This window comes from Lynx rufus, unplaced genomic scaffold (genome assembly GCF_022079265.1).
Source record: "Lynx rufus isolate CCGP_SWC_20201006 ecotype Redwood Valley unplaced genomic scaffold, mLynRuf1.p SCAF_10, whole genome shotgun sequence".
Lineage (NCBI taxonomy): Eukaryota > Metazoa > Chordata > Mammalia > Carnivora > Felidae > Lynx > Lynx rufus.
The window spans coordinates 8013591-8028700 of NW_025814824.1; the positions used below are offsets into that span (position 1 = coordinate 8013591).

At 39.6% G+C, this 15110-nt stretch overlaps 1 protein-coding gene across 3 annotated transcripts in view; it reads left to right on the forward strand.

The window, feature by feature from the left end:
* The window catches only part of RFX3 (regulatory factor X3), a 286974-nt gene that overhangs the window by 164761 nt on the left and 107103 nt on the right, over nucleotides 1–15110 (forward strand). For all 3 annotated transcript variants that reach the window (XM_047101481.1, XM_047101464.1, XM_047101474.1), the window contains exon 3: nucleotides 4732–4829. In XM_047101481.1, coding sequence (XP_046957437.1) covers nucleotides 4732–4829 — 98 coding nt within the window. The remainder of the gene's footprint in view (nucleotides 1–4731; nucleotides 4830–15110) is intronic.

The following is a 15110-nucleotide window of genomic DNA, read 5'->3' on the forward strand; positions in this document are numbered from 1 at the left end:
TAGTTTGTCATAACCTGTGTTCATGTAACATTATACCACTTAACATAAAGAATATTACGAAAGCCTATTTTCATTTCCCTCTTCCGTCCTTTGTGCTATTTTAGTGATACGTACATTTCACTTCTACATCTGTGGCGAACTCCATTACACGTTGTTATCATATTTACATAGTCAGTTATATTTTATAGAAATTAAAAGATGAGGAAACAAAGGAGAAACACTTTAACTTGCCTGCAAACCTGTTACATCTAGTGACCCTCATTTCCTTTGTATAGACCCCAGTTTCCATCTGTTTTATTTTTCTTCAGCTCTAAAAACTTCCTTTGTCATTAGCTCCACCGGAGGTCGGTCTGCTGGAGAGGAATTTGCTCAGCTTTTGCCTGAAAAAAGATTTCTGCTTCATTTTGGTGGGACACCTCCCTGGCTATGGAAGTCTAGGTTGAGATTTTTTCTCCTCACGCCTTTAAAGATGTCATTTGGCTTGTACGTGCGTTATTTCTAACTGGGGATCTTCCACTCCTTCTCATATGTGATGTCCTGTTTACAATGTGTCCTTTTCCTGCCTGCTTAAAAATTTTTCTCCTTACAATTGATTTCTAGCACTTTTATTATTTATTTATTTAAAGTATTTTTTTTTAATGCTTATTTACTTGAGAGAGAGAGAGAGAGAGAGAGCAGAGTGCAAGCAGGGGAGGGACAGAGAGAGAGAAAGAGAGGGAGACACAGAATCCAAAGCAGGTTCCAGGCTCCGAGCTGTCAGCACAGAGCCCGACGCGGGGCTTGAACTCACAAACCGCGAGATCGTCACCCGAACCAGAGTTGGACGCTCAATTGACCGAGCCACCCAGGCGCCCCTATTTCTAACACTTTTAGTGGTGATATACTTTGATGTGGTTTTCTTTGTCTATATATATTTGTGTATAGTGAGCTTAGATCTGCGTGTTTAATTTTGAATCAAATATGGAAAAGTTTCTGCTGCTCTTTCTTCTACTTACGTTTTCTGTTCTTCTTCTGTGACTCCAATTGCATTATGTTTGACCATTTCATGCTGTCCCATTGTTCACTGATTCTCTGTTCCTCATTTCTTTTTTTGTCTCTCTTCTTCATGGAAGATAGTTTTTATTGCTAGATTTTCAAATTGGTCTTTGCCTCTTCATTATATAGTCTGCTCTTAAACCCGGTGAGTGAAATTTTCTCCTCAGATATTATGTCTTTCAACTTGTACTTTTCAGTATTCTACTTGGTTCCGCATAGCTTCTTTCTTTTTTTCTCATCATATTTGTGCTTTCCTTTAAATCTTTTCTATTTATAACTATCTTAAAGTCTCTGCCCCTTCCTCTCTTTCATTTCTATATCTGTTTCTTTCTTTAAAAAAATTTTTTTTAATGTTTATTTATTTTTTGAGACAGAGAGAGACAGAGCATGAACGGGGGAGGGTCACAGAGAGAGGGAGACGTAGAAACCGAAGCAGGCGCCAGGCCCTGAGCTGTCAGCACAGCACCCGATGCGGGGCTCGAACTCACGGACCGTGAGATCATGACCTGAGCCGAAGTCAGACGCTTAACTGACTGAGCCATCCAGGCGCCCCTCTATATCTGTTTCTATTGATTGATTTTTTTTTCCCCCTATTTGTAAGTCACATTTTCCTGCTCCTTCCCGTGTCTAGTCATTTTTTATTGGGTACTAGACATTTTGATTCTTATAGTTTTGTATGTCTGGATTTTGCTGTCTTCCTTTTAAAGCTTTAAACTTTGTTTTGTATAGGCAGTTAAGTGAATCACCTGGATCTTTTCAAGGCTTATTTCTCGGTTTTAATAAGATGGCCCTGAAGTAGTCTTACTCTAGAGCTAGTTAAGCCCGACTCCTGGGGCTTTGCTCTTCTGGTGTTTCTACAGAATGCCCTGGATGTTCAATAAGGTCACCTCACTCTGTCTGGTTAGAACCTGAATATCTCTGTGCCCTACACGTGTGCAGTTTCATATTCAGCATCAGACTTGAGGCGATCTCTTTCAGTATTTCTGGATCTCTTTCTCTGCTTAATGTGCTCTCTGCTGGTGCTCCCAAATTTCAGCTGCCCCAACCTCCCCAGTTCTGATAGCTGTCTCCTCCCCTTAGTGAGATCACAGTGCTCTACTTGGTTCCTCCCTTCCCGCTCAGCAGTCTGGGAAATGCCTCCATTTCAAAAGCTGGGATCGTTAAAGGGTGACCTTGTTTGTTTCTCTACTTTTGAAGGATCATGCTGTTATGATGTCTTTTCTCAAATGACTGAAAACATTGTTTTACATATTGTGTCCAGCTTCCTTCTTGTTTGGTGTGGGGAGGGCATTTCCAATAGTATTTATTTCATCATAGCCAGAATTGGAAGTCCTTCTTCCACATATTGATTGATGTATTTCATATATTATGTATGAAACATAGGAATTCATTTTCATTTTACAATTTCCAAGAGTAATATAAATATGCAGAATAAAAGACGCTAGTTACCTCACCTCTCCCATCTCATTTTATGTCACTCAACAGAGTAACCATTTTTGGGAGTTTGATGTGAATCCTTGCTGTTTTCCTTTATATACTTGTATACATTTATATATGCATGTCCACACAAATTAGATATATGCATATTTTTAAACATAAAGAAATTCTGCAAGCTTTGTTTTGCAATGTACTTTTTTTATGTGATAACATGTTAGAGCTCTTACATATCAATTTGAATCCGGTTTTGTTTTTTAACATTAGCCATATAATCTACAGAAGGGTTTTCTTCTAATTAATCACTCTGCTTCTCAGACATTGAGGTTTTCCCTTCTAACTTATTGCTCTTATAAGCAGTAGCTTTTAATAATACTGTCCAGCAACTTTTCCGTGGGTAAATAGACATAGAAATAGACAAAATCACAGAGTTTGCAAATGGTTTGTCTGTTTGTAAATTGCCTTCCTAAGCAGTTTTTACGTATTTACATTACTCCTAACTACTAGGAACCAGGCTGTTGGAAGAGATGGTTGCTTCTAGATCTAGGACAGAAAATGTAAGAGATAAGTCCAAAATATCTTATCACAGCAGAAAGCAAGGGAGGTAAGAAAGATTACTGTGATCATGTCACGAGATCCAGAATCCGGTTTGAAGGGACTACCATGGGTCAAGAGAAGGGACAATTTACCGCTCCCCCTCCCCCCACACCAAAACCCTGGTGTGATTGAAAAACATCAGATATGCTTAACAGCCAAGAATCATGAAGATACAGACCAAACCGCCCCCAAACCACATTGCTTACCTTGGAAGGGAGCGATAAATCCTTATTCTGAGTACTACTAAGAAGAAGAATCGAGTATTTATCTTCTTCCTATACGAACCTTCTTTCAAAGCAACCAGATAATTAATGAGGGGAATTTCTTTATGGAAGTCTACTAATACATGAAGAAGGAATAATAGAATCAGACTACCAAAGTTATAGCCTTTATGAATTGCAAAACTAGCCCTAGAAAACGATCATCACTGGCTACTAATATTGTCAGGTAAAACATGAAGAGGATGAGTGGATGTAGCTGACCACACCTGACCCCACTGTGTATATGTCACACTGCGGAAGGAGAGACAGCCAGTTGTCAGCACCTGATGTGACGTGATAGGTAGTACACAGCTTTTCAAATATTGAACCCGTGCAAGGCCCTCAGTCTAACTACCAGTTTATAGGTCATATGGGAGATAGAGGAATTTATTAAATGACACCTCAGGGATGCTATCAGCCAAGTCTTGAATTCTAGAAATTCTACAAGACAAATAATCCAGTTTCTTCAATAAGTAATAGTCAAGGATAAGAAGGATGGGAGATTGTTAGAGATTAGAGGAGAACGATAGGAAATATAAACCAAATATAATATGCAGACCTTGTTTGGATCCTGACTTGAGCAAACCCAAGTGAAATTTTAAAATGAAAATGAATTTCTATGTTACATATCTAATATACAAAATACAGTTTATACATTACAGTTGGGTTTGCTCAAGTTGGAATAGTTAGAATCTAACAATGACTGGATTTTAGATGATATCCTAGAATTGTTAATGTTTTATATGTAATACTAGTATCGTGTTCATGTTAAAAATAGCCCTTCTCTCTCAGAAGCCAAATGAAATCTTTCCCAGTGAAGTGATAAAAATCTCTGCACTTGCTTTTAAATAATCCTATAAGGGGTTAAAAGGGGAGGGCTGGTAGCAGTTATTTATCTTGATGAGCCCAGGGGGTTTATGGTAGTATTTTTTCTACATTTGAGTGTATGAAATTTGCCGTCGTGAATTATTTCATTTTATCTTTTAATTTTTTGGAAGTCGTCTCTATGCCCAACCCAGCGCTCCAACCCATGACCCCGAGATCAAGAGTCGTATGCTCTGCTGACTAAGCCGGCCAGGTGTCCCGTGAATTTTTTAAATTGAAAAATGAACTTAGCTTTAGCAGACCGACTGAAGAGAACTTCACAAATCATCAAAATAAGTGAGGAGCTTCCAGATTTTTTCACCCTAAATATTTGGAGTACATACGTCCGCAACCTGCACCTGCAGAAATGGTGTAGAACGTATCCAACATAATTGCTTCGGTTGATTTGGACCCAACGTGCCCTTACCTTGAAGCTCCTAGGTTTTAACACCCCAGAGAAATCCTTGAGGCAAATCTAACGCCGTGGCTGTGTGTTCTGTTGTATCTGCTTCTTACGGTGCTCCTAATATTTGTTTTCCAGGTACAGCAGGTCCAGACCGTACAGCAGGTACAACATGTGTACCCAGCCCAGGTGCAGTATGTGGAAGGAAGCGATACTGTCTATACCAATGGAGCAATGTAAGTGTGTGTGGGGGAGTATTTTCAATTCTCCCGCTTGGTTAGAGAGAAATGGTACTCTCTGACACATCCCACTATTCCCAAATGGTTCCCTTGTTTTCACAGTATTTTTTTTTTTACCAGAACAGAGTTATTGAGATTAGACTGATGTTTAGAGAATAGTCTGTGTCTGTTAAGAATGTGTGTTGATTTTCCTTCTCACTTCATCTCAGTGGAATATTTCAAATTATGAAAAGTGTTAGGCCTTTGAATGGTTTTCAATAGGATGACAAAACTGTATACTCTTGTTGGTGATTTCCGTATCTTCTTACTACCTTGTAAAACCTATACTTGTTGTTTTTATAAGTAAGGTGGATTTGTGTATGTTTTTGTCCGTAAACCAATACACAACGAGGACCTTAGTTTTTTGGGGCATTTGTTAAACTCCATAAGAATACCTGATACTCACATCTGTTTTTCCTATCTGAACTTGTCCTTGCCCCCTTCCTGTCCGCCCCCTCCTCCCCCTCGAACTCATCACCTTTGCAGCAACAACAATGTAAATTTGTAAATTTATACCAATTGTGTTTTTCAGCCACTTGGATTAAGATTCAAGGTGTTATAGGTAAAGAGACTAAGAACTATTACAGGTCACCAGTATTGTTTTCATTTACCACTTGAGTGTTTATCTGGAATCTGTTGAATCTCTGCGTGTCCCTGAAATGAATTCAAGTTGTCTCATTCTCTTCTGCCCGCCTCCCTTCTATGTTGGTGTACCCCAAGTTGAAAACCTATGCTTTCTTTATTCTTGCTGCACCTCCTGGTTTTGTGGGTTCCCAGGACATCAACCTATAACCTCCACAAGGGCAGGGATTTTTGTCCCTCTCTTCTTTTTTTTTCCCACCGCAATAAATCGAACACCAGAAGAGTGCATGACGTGTGGCGGGAGTTCGGTTAATGTTACCTCTTGCTATTGTAACAAAACAACTTAGAACCCTAGTTTAACTCTGTACGAGTTTTGTAGTCGTGACTAAGCCATGACTTTTTATTCTTCTTCCCTGGAAGGTGGGAGGATGGTAATCTCACCCTACTAAGAGTTGTCGTGGGGATTTGAGGAAATACAGTTACAGCAACTAACACAAGGCCTGGTAGACAATAGCCGATAGAAAACTGAAAGCTCTTCACTGATCTTGACTCATTTCTCTGTTCTCATCGCTTTTAGCCACATTCCCGCTGCCTTAACCCCTCCATTACCTATGAAATAAAATTCAGCTCTCCCCCTTGACATTCACCCCATTCCTTCGTGTCCAGCTTCCTGTCCCACCTGTCCTGGGAACAACCAGCTTTGTGCATCTTTCCCCAGATATTACCCTTCCGTGCCTGTTTCTGGACATGCGGTTTTCTCTGCCTTCTATCCAGTCCCCCAACGCGGAGCCTCGTGTGATCTTTATCGGCTGATTCATCACCTCCCCCGCCTTGTGACACGGACCCTCACTCTCCACTACAGTTAGTTTGTCCTCTCCCTTTAGGGTATGGACAACACTGTACCCCGACTTTCACTTCCGGCACCGAGCCGGGAAGAAATCTTTCCGAAGGGGAACTGTTGTCATTTTGTTGTTTTCTCTACATCTGTTGAGGTGATTGGCACCTAATAAAGGGTCCGTGAATTTCTCTGGTCCAGCGAATCTGTAACTCTTTACATATTGTAGACACTGGCTGTTTCTTACCTGTTTGTTTGTGGGACCAGGGCCTCCTGGATGGAGCCTGCTTTTAGAATCTCTACCCTACACCCACAGGACTGTTGGCATTTTCACCAAAAAAATAGATACACCTGCGTCTATTGGACTTGTATTCTACCAGGGAAAATGTTAGGGGTTTCTAGACACTGCTGGAGGTCACTCAGTTGTATTGTCATTTCATTCGTGCCTGTGGTTTATCTGTCATGAGAGCCCCAGAGTAAAGGCATCCTAGGCAAAGCCTTAACAAACCACCTCCCCTGCAGTGGAGGGCTAAGTTACCACTCTACTGTCTTATTTCGGTAGCATTTTATCATACATATATTACAGCATTCTGTCAGCGGAGAATCCCAGCAAATCCGACAAATAGAAGTCTGAAAATATCAGGGCTTTTATTTTTGTCAGGTCATAGGAAGTCCAAAGGTAGCATATTGTGCAAATCACGAGCATGACACGGTGCAAATACAAAGGCTTATTGGAGAAAACCTTACAAGCTGACAGCAGAGGGAGCATAACTGGACCCGGCTACACCATGGGAATTGCTCTGGTAGATGTCTGGCCTCGCAGAGTGAGGTATTTCCAGGGAGCAGGGGTAGTGAGTATGTAGTAGGGACAGATGGCTTTCTTAGTGGGGATTGGTACCTGTGAAACACTCTGCCATCAGCCTTGTCTTGCAACATGATTAACTCAGATCTGCTGAGCCAATCTAGAGGTAAGCTACCAAAAGACCATAGGAGATGATCCTCTAGAAACATCCAGAACTGTGCTTCCTTTAGTCTATTGCTGACATCAGTTTCGCAGCAATCAGGGCCACAGCAGAATATCAGGGCCACAATTTTCTGGTATGTCTGTGAGATGTCTGCTTCGGTTGCAATCATCATATCTACATTTCAGACAGGAAAAAGAGGATGTGTGTGTGTGTGTGTGTGTGTGTGTGTGTGTGTGTGTGTGTGTGTATTTATATATTTATATGTGTATATATGTCACGCACAAGCACATGGAGGCTTTCCCAGAAACGTCCAGCTCTCTTTTGTTTCTGTCCCTTGCCTTATATCTTAATCGTGTCACAAAGTGGTGGTTAGCTGCAAGGGAGTCTGGGAAGACTGGCCTGTAGCTTCCGTGTGTATGGTAGAAGGCAGCAGGAGAAAAGGGGCAATTGGAATGGGTATTGAGACGGTGTCTAACACAGTTTTTCATCACTGGTCCAAGGTAAGGCGGAGAGATTACTGGTATGTGGCTTCGTGAAAGTTACACAACCCGCCTCACTGTTTTCATCTATGAAATGCAGATAGTTCTTTTTTCAAAAGCGCTTCATGTCGCATTGTTATAAATAGGAAACAGTAAACTTCAGTTATTGCTGTAACATTAAGCACTGTGGTTATTCTTTTTATGTTTTCCACTCGTGTTTTTGACCCTGAATTCTGCCTCTTGCCTTGTACGTTTTTAAAACTACCCCACCACTGCCGTTAGGGTCATCCACACCGTAGGTAGATGTGAGATCGGTGAATTCATTCATTCACAGACCCTTGGAAAAACAACATGTCTAAAGTTGACTTCCTAAAACTACAAAGCCCATTTAGATACAGAAATAATTCCAAGTAAATACCTCATGTCAACATGAATTTTCTATGGCTCACAGACTCAGTTGGTTAGATCATGACTAATGAGGTCTGGGTCGTGAGTTCATTTGCCACAAAGTCCGATTAGCTTCCAACCGGTCTGTGTGGGCTCAGATTGTATCCGCATCTCCGGCCAGTCACATCACAGGGTGCATGAACCCTTGCTGTAGAGAGAGAAGATGCATCTTTAAAAATCCTTCCATTAAAATTTCAATTTCAGTGCAATTTTTGACCAAGATCCTGTAGCATCACTTTCATATTTACTAAAGACACATTGTCTCGTCAGGAATTCTACTCAAAATTTTAGTAGCTAGGGGACTATGAATATTTATTTTTCAAATATAACAAACTTTTTTTTTTTCTCAGCTTAAGCTATTTCAGTCTTTCCATTACTTTGTATGCTGTTATTTGACTATGTACAGTGTTTGTCTCTAAAGTTCATTTTAGAGTCTTGGTATTCCCTCTTTTATCTGCTACACTTGTGTGCATGTTAGGAAAGAGTCCCCCATATTCTTCCGTTCTACGACACTGAATTAATAGCTAGGTAGCGTTTGACCCCCAACTTGGGCCCCAGTCAGATTCCTATGCCTAGTTTCAGCCAAGGACTTGAGACCACGTTCCAGTGCTGGCTGTTAGAGAATAGTTTTTTATGAAAGGAGGAGGCAGCTTAATTTGCTTTTCCTTCTAATAGTTTTCCCATGAATATTTTTCCAAAGCCTGGATCATAGTCTTGTCTTTTTGTACGGATTCTTAGAATTTACGATCGCTAATAATTTAGAACACTGTAATTAACCCAGCTGGAGAACATTACATACCATGCGGACACGGCCCAGTGCAATTGCTGTTTCTTCACATAGCTAATAAATCCATTTTTTTTTTAATGGAATGATTGTTTTTTCTCTTCCTACTCTCTTTTTTGACTCCTGTTCCCCCCCCCCCCGCCAGTGTCTCCTTCATCGTGTTAGTCAAAATGGAAATAAAGACATCATACTATATCATGGCCAAGTTAAGAGTCTTTTTTGAAAAATGTTTTTAATTTTCAAGGATTTTCATGTATCACCCACTCTTTGAAGCTTGTCTACTGTTTAGAGAAGATCAGTGTTCTGAAATGACAGTGTCTTTATTGTATGCATATCTGTTGCAGTAAGAAAAGACTGGAGGAGGCCTTCTCTTAATCTTCCTGTTTAGATTATAGATTTCTCATCAACCCCGATACAGAATTTTATAAACTGCGTTTCACAGAATGTTATTCCTATAAAGTGTTCCGTGCTTTTCATAAGCAGGAAAACACTGCAAAGGCCTTTCTTTTGAGAACTCTAAATTTCTTTCTTTTTTTTTTTTTTTTGAGAACTCTAAATTTCCTTTTTTTTTTTTTGAGGACTCTAAATTTTTTTTTTGAGAACTCTAAATTTCTTTCTTTTCTTTTTTTCTTTTTGAGAACTCTAAATTTCTTTCTTTTCTTTTTTTCTTTTTGAGAACTCTAAATTTCTTTCTTTCTTTCTTTCTTTCTTTCTTTCTTTCTTTCTTTCTTTCTTTTAGGAACTCTAAATTTCTATTAGTCTTCTGAAGGCTCTGAGAAGTCCTCTGAGAAGAAAGGCAATGTATTAAAAACTGAACCTCAGAATTCTTTTACCTTGAATAACATGCAGTCGTATCACATGGTATACTTTGAGAGGTTGTACATTAATATATTGACACTGAGCAGATTTATTTAAAATCCCTAAGCATGCGTAGAGGACTAAATTTTAACAAGTCACTTCTTGAAAATCTTACAGTTGGTGCATTTTCCAAAGCCACTTAAATTCTTCTTTTCATGTACTTTTAAAATGATTAATAAGAAACCTTAAAAGGGATACTCTTCAAGTTCCTTCTTTGTCTCTTGGTTCCAGGTAAGATTGTGCTTTCTTAGGAACATTTAAATGCTTCCTACTCTGAAGAACTGGGGTGTGGAATTTCTGTAATTGAGATTGAGAGGGTGTTTTCTTCATGTATGCTTCTCCTGATATGCACATGCAAATTGCTCTAGGATCTGGTTTGCCATTTGGGTTTCAGGAAGTATATCGCTGATAACTTAGGAAGTTCTTGGAGAGAGAACTGCCTCCCTGAGGCCTCTCTCCAGTTAGAGATGGGCCCATTTCATAAATAACATAAAAATTTCCCTCTTTTCAAATAAAGCAGACTTTCAAATATGGCTTCCAAAATGTCAGCAGTGGGAAGGTCATGGACATCATTTATTCTAACCCTTACACCTTACAGATGAGTAAACAGAGGCCCTGACAGGTTGCCCACCTAGTGTCTAGGATTCCTATTTTCTGACCTTCAGTGCATGGTTGGTCCTTTCCAATGATCTGTAAGTAAAGGTCTTTTGATCCTGAGTCATTTGGGAGATTGGAGGGAAAGCCAGTTACATGATTGTGTGTCTTACTGTAGATAGATGGTTGAACTTATGATACTTTTTATTCTTTAAAACTTAGAGTCTGTTGTTATTCATAAGAAAATCTTTTTGTGTTTATTTAGAAAATTGTCTTACACTTTTACAGTTACATTTATTTCATACATTTATAATGTTATTTGGATATTCATAAAATGTATAGAAAAGTCCATACTTAATGATTTTTCAACATCAAATACTTTAGTTAAATAGTTTGCAAGACAAAGGCTATTATCTGGCTGTCCTGCCTATATCCCTTTTTGTTATTTTTCATTAGTAGAAATGAAATGCACATTAAGGGTAATTTGCTCTGTGATATTTTATATCCACTAGATTGATGTCCAGAATAGTTCTAGACCAAAACAGTTGGAAGAGTGTAGACACTTAACTTTTCTCCTCCTCTCCTCTTCCCTCCTTTTATTAAAAAAGGAAAACATGAAAGAAATCCACCTGCCCTTTTTTAGGTGTAGAACCAAATGTGTTACCAGTTTTCTTAATGGAACTGCAGATACCCACGTTCTAAGATTTCTCCTACTGGCTACATTGTAACCTCAGACAAACAGCATTTGTGTGGCCAGATTTCCTAATCTGTGGAATGGAATTAATAATTAAAACCGTTGCTTAATAACCAGGTCAGGTACGGGAATGGGAGGGAGTAATGAGGGAGATGGGATATGGGATAATTAGTATTGTCTGAAAAAAATATATTCACTTTTGGTATAGGTACTCTACTCTTATAGAACTAACTGCAAAAGTAAAACTTGATAAAAAAAAAATCTCTACTTAAACTGTATTTGGAAGCTGGAGTGAGAAATCTTTGTTGAAGGCGTATGTTTGTAAAGGGTATGTATTTGGGAATCATGGTGTTGTGCCTCACAGGGAGGCTAATTAATGTCTTTTATTATATGAGTATAATCCCTTGACTATCAAAAGTCTGAGAGTGGTTCACAAAGGCTGAGCTGTAATGACCAGAAAGAAGGTTCTAGAAAGGACAGCACCAACACATCTTAGTCCGGCCCTCAGCAGTAGTCAGGCTAATAGACCTGCCTCCCACAGAGTGCTCGGAAGCCCCGGACTGCCTTCAGTTCCACAGCAGGCCTGACTCAGGGTACGAAGCACCACCTGTCTGCCTCGATTTAGCACTCTGGCCTCAACAACACACGTACCTGCTTTAACTCCTTTTGTCCATGTTTCAAAGTGTTCCATCTCTGACAAATGCCTGGTCTCTCTCTTCTTCTTCATACTAAAACCTCTCAGGATTGGCCACATATTCTTCAGGCTGGCTTTCTTCTCCACATTACCATGAAATTGCACTTGTCAAAGTCATCGGTGACCTCCAGCTGTTAAGTCTAATAGACATTCTTCTAGATGAAATTTCCTTCATCTCAAATAGCCCACCACCTATTCTCTCCTTGAATCACTATCTCCTTTTGACTTTTCTGGTTTTTTTTTCTTAATTTATTTTTTTAATGTTTATTTATTTTTGAGAGAGAGGCAAAGAGAATGCGAGCAGGGGAGGGGCAGAGAGAGAGGGACACACAGAATGTGAAGCAGGGTCCAGGCTCTGAGGTGTCAGCACAGAGCCCGACACGGGGCTCGAACCCACGGACTGTGAGATCATGACCTGAGCCGAAGTCGGACGCTTAACCAACTGAGCCGCCCAGATGCTCCTCCTTGTGGCTTTTCTGACTGTATTCTTCTGTTTTCTTCCTATCTTGTTGGGTCTTCTTCGTTCTTATTATGGGCCAAATAATTTTTCTATGGCCTAAGTTCTGTGTACTTTCCCCCACTGGGGGAAAGTGGTCTCTAACAGAGAGCACATTTCTTTTCCAACACTTAATGGCTATCCATCATTCTCATGCCCGTTTTTAAGTTACCTAACCTTTGCCCCTCCCCCACCAGAATGTCAGTTTCATGTGGTTAATTACCTTGGTTTTGCTCCCCATTCCTTATCTAATACCTAGAACAGTCATAGTCATACGTGATAGGTGTCCAATCTATATTTGTTGAAGGAATTCAGTAAAAGGTAGCATTTAGGGACGCCTGGATGGCGTAGTCAGTTAAGCGTCCGACTTCAGCCAGGTCACGATCTCGCGGTCCGTGAGTTCGAGCCCCGCGTCAGGCTCTGGGCTGATGGCTCAGAGCCTGGAGCCTGTTTCCGATTCTGTGTCTCCCTCTCTCTCTGCCCCTCCCCAGTTCATGCTCTGTCTCTCTCTGTCCCAAAAATAAATAAAAAACGTTGAAAAAAAAATTTTAAAGGTAGCATTTAATGACGTGTAACACAAGAACAGGCTACTTGGTTTTTTTGTCTTGTTTACTTTTTTATTTTCTTTGTGTTGTGAATTTTTTCTTTCTTCTAAAATTTATTTTATGGAAGTGCAGCCGACACACAATGTTACATTAGTTTCAGATGTACAAGGTGATGCAACATCTCTATCTGTTGTGACGCTCACCACAAGTGTACCTACCATGTGTCACCATACAGTGCTGTTACGGTATCACTGACTGCATTCTCAGTGTTGCACCTTTTGTTCCTATGATCTGTTCATTCCATAACTGGAGGCCTGGATCTCCCACTCCCTTCCCCCGTTGTGCCCAGTCCCCCACCCCCTTCCCTTCTGGCTACCATCAGTTTGTTCTCTGCATTTGAGTCTGTTTTTGCTTTTTGATTGTTGTGTGTTTTCAATTCCACATATAAGTGAAATCATGTGGTATTTGTCTTCTCTGTATGACTTACTTCATTCAGCATAACACCCTCTAGGTCCATCCATGTTGTTGCAAATGGTAAGATATCATTCTTTTTTAAGGCTGAGTAATATTCCATTGTGTATATATACCACTTCTCCTGTATCCATTCATCTATATGGATGGACACTTGGGCTGGTTCTATATCTTGGCTATTATAAATAATGCTGCAGTAAACATAGGGGTGCATATATCTTTTTGAATTAGTTTGTTTTGTTTTCTTTGGGTAAATACTCAGTAGTAGAATTACTGGATCATATGATAATTTTAGTTTTAGTTTTTTTTGAAGAACCTCCATACAATTTTCCACAGTGGCTATACCAACTTACATCCCCACGACAGTGCACAAGGGTTTCTTTTCCCTACATCCTCACCACTCTCATTTCTTTCCTTTTTCATTCTATCCACTCTGACAGGTGTGAGGTGATATCTCCTTGTGGTTTTGATTTGCATTTCCCTGATGATGAGTGATATTGAGCATCTTTTCATGTGTCTGTTGGCCATCTGTATAACTTCTTTGGAAAAATGTTTATTGAGGCCTTCTGCCCATTTTTAATTGGATTATTTGCTCTTTGTGGTGTTGAGTTGCATAAGTTCTTTATATGTTTTAGAAATTAACCCCTTGTCAGATATGTCATTTGCAAATATCTTCTCCCATTCAGTAGGTTGCCTTGCTGTTTTGTTGATGGTTTCCTTTGATGTTCAAAACCTTTCATTTTGATGTAGTCTCAATAGTCTCATGTTTGCTTTTGTTTCCTTTGCCTGAGGAGACCTATCTAGCAAAGGCCAAGGCCAATGTGAAAGAAATTACTACCTCTGTTTTCTCATAGGAGTTTTATGGTGTCAGTTCTTACATTTAGGTCTTTAATCTGTTTTGAGTGTATTTTCATGTATGGGGTGGGGACCACCATTTATTGAAGACATTGTCTTTTCTCCCTTATTTATTCTTACTTCCTTTGTCGTAGGTTAATTGATCATATAAATGTGCCTACATTATAGGCTTATTTCTGGGCTATTCTGTTCATTGATCTATATGTCTGTTTCTGTGCCCGTATCATACAGTTTTGATTCCTACAGCTTTGTGTAGTATATCTTGAAATCTGGGATTGGGATACCTCCAGCTTGTTTTTCCTCAAGATTGCTCTGGGTCTTTTGTGGTTCCAGACAATTTTAGGATTATTTGTCCTAGTTCTAAAAGAAACACTGCTGGTATTTTGAGAGAGGTTGCATTGAGTTTGTAAACTGCGTAGGGGGTAGGATGGACATTTTAACAATATTAATTCCTTCAGCCCATGAGCATGGAAGGTCTCACCATTTGTTTGTGTCTTCAGTTTCTTTCATCAGTGTTTTATAGGTTTCACAGTACAGGTCTTTCACCTCCTTGGTTAAATGTATTCCTAACTATTTTATTCTCTTTGGTGCAATTGTAAATGCAATTGTTAATTTCTCTTTCTGCTAATTTGTTATTAGTGTGTAGAAACACAACTGATTTCTGCGTATTCATTTTATATCCTGCAGCTTTACTGAAATGTTACTTGGTTGTTTTAAATACATCAGGGAAAACGATCGGAACTAAACGGAAATACTGTTAACATGGTATTCACACAGCTTTCTTGGGGGTGGGGGGAGGGTCTTTTTTTTCCTTTGCAAAACATTTTTGGGCTTACGTGCATGTATGTGGTTGCTCAGTTTTTGTTTTTGCTTTCAAGTGTGCAAGACGGTATTATTAGCCATCATTACAGTGCCATACATTAGACCCCCCAGAACTTAC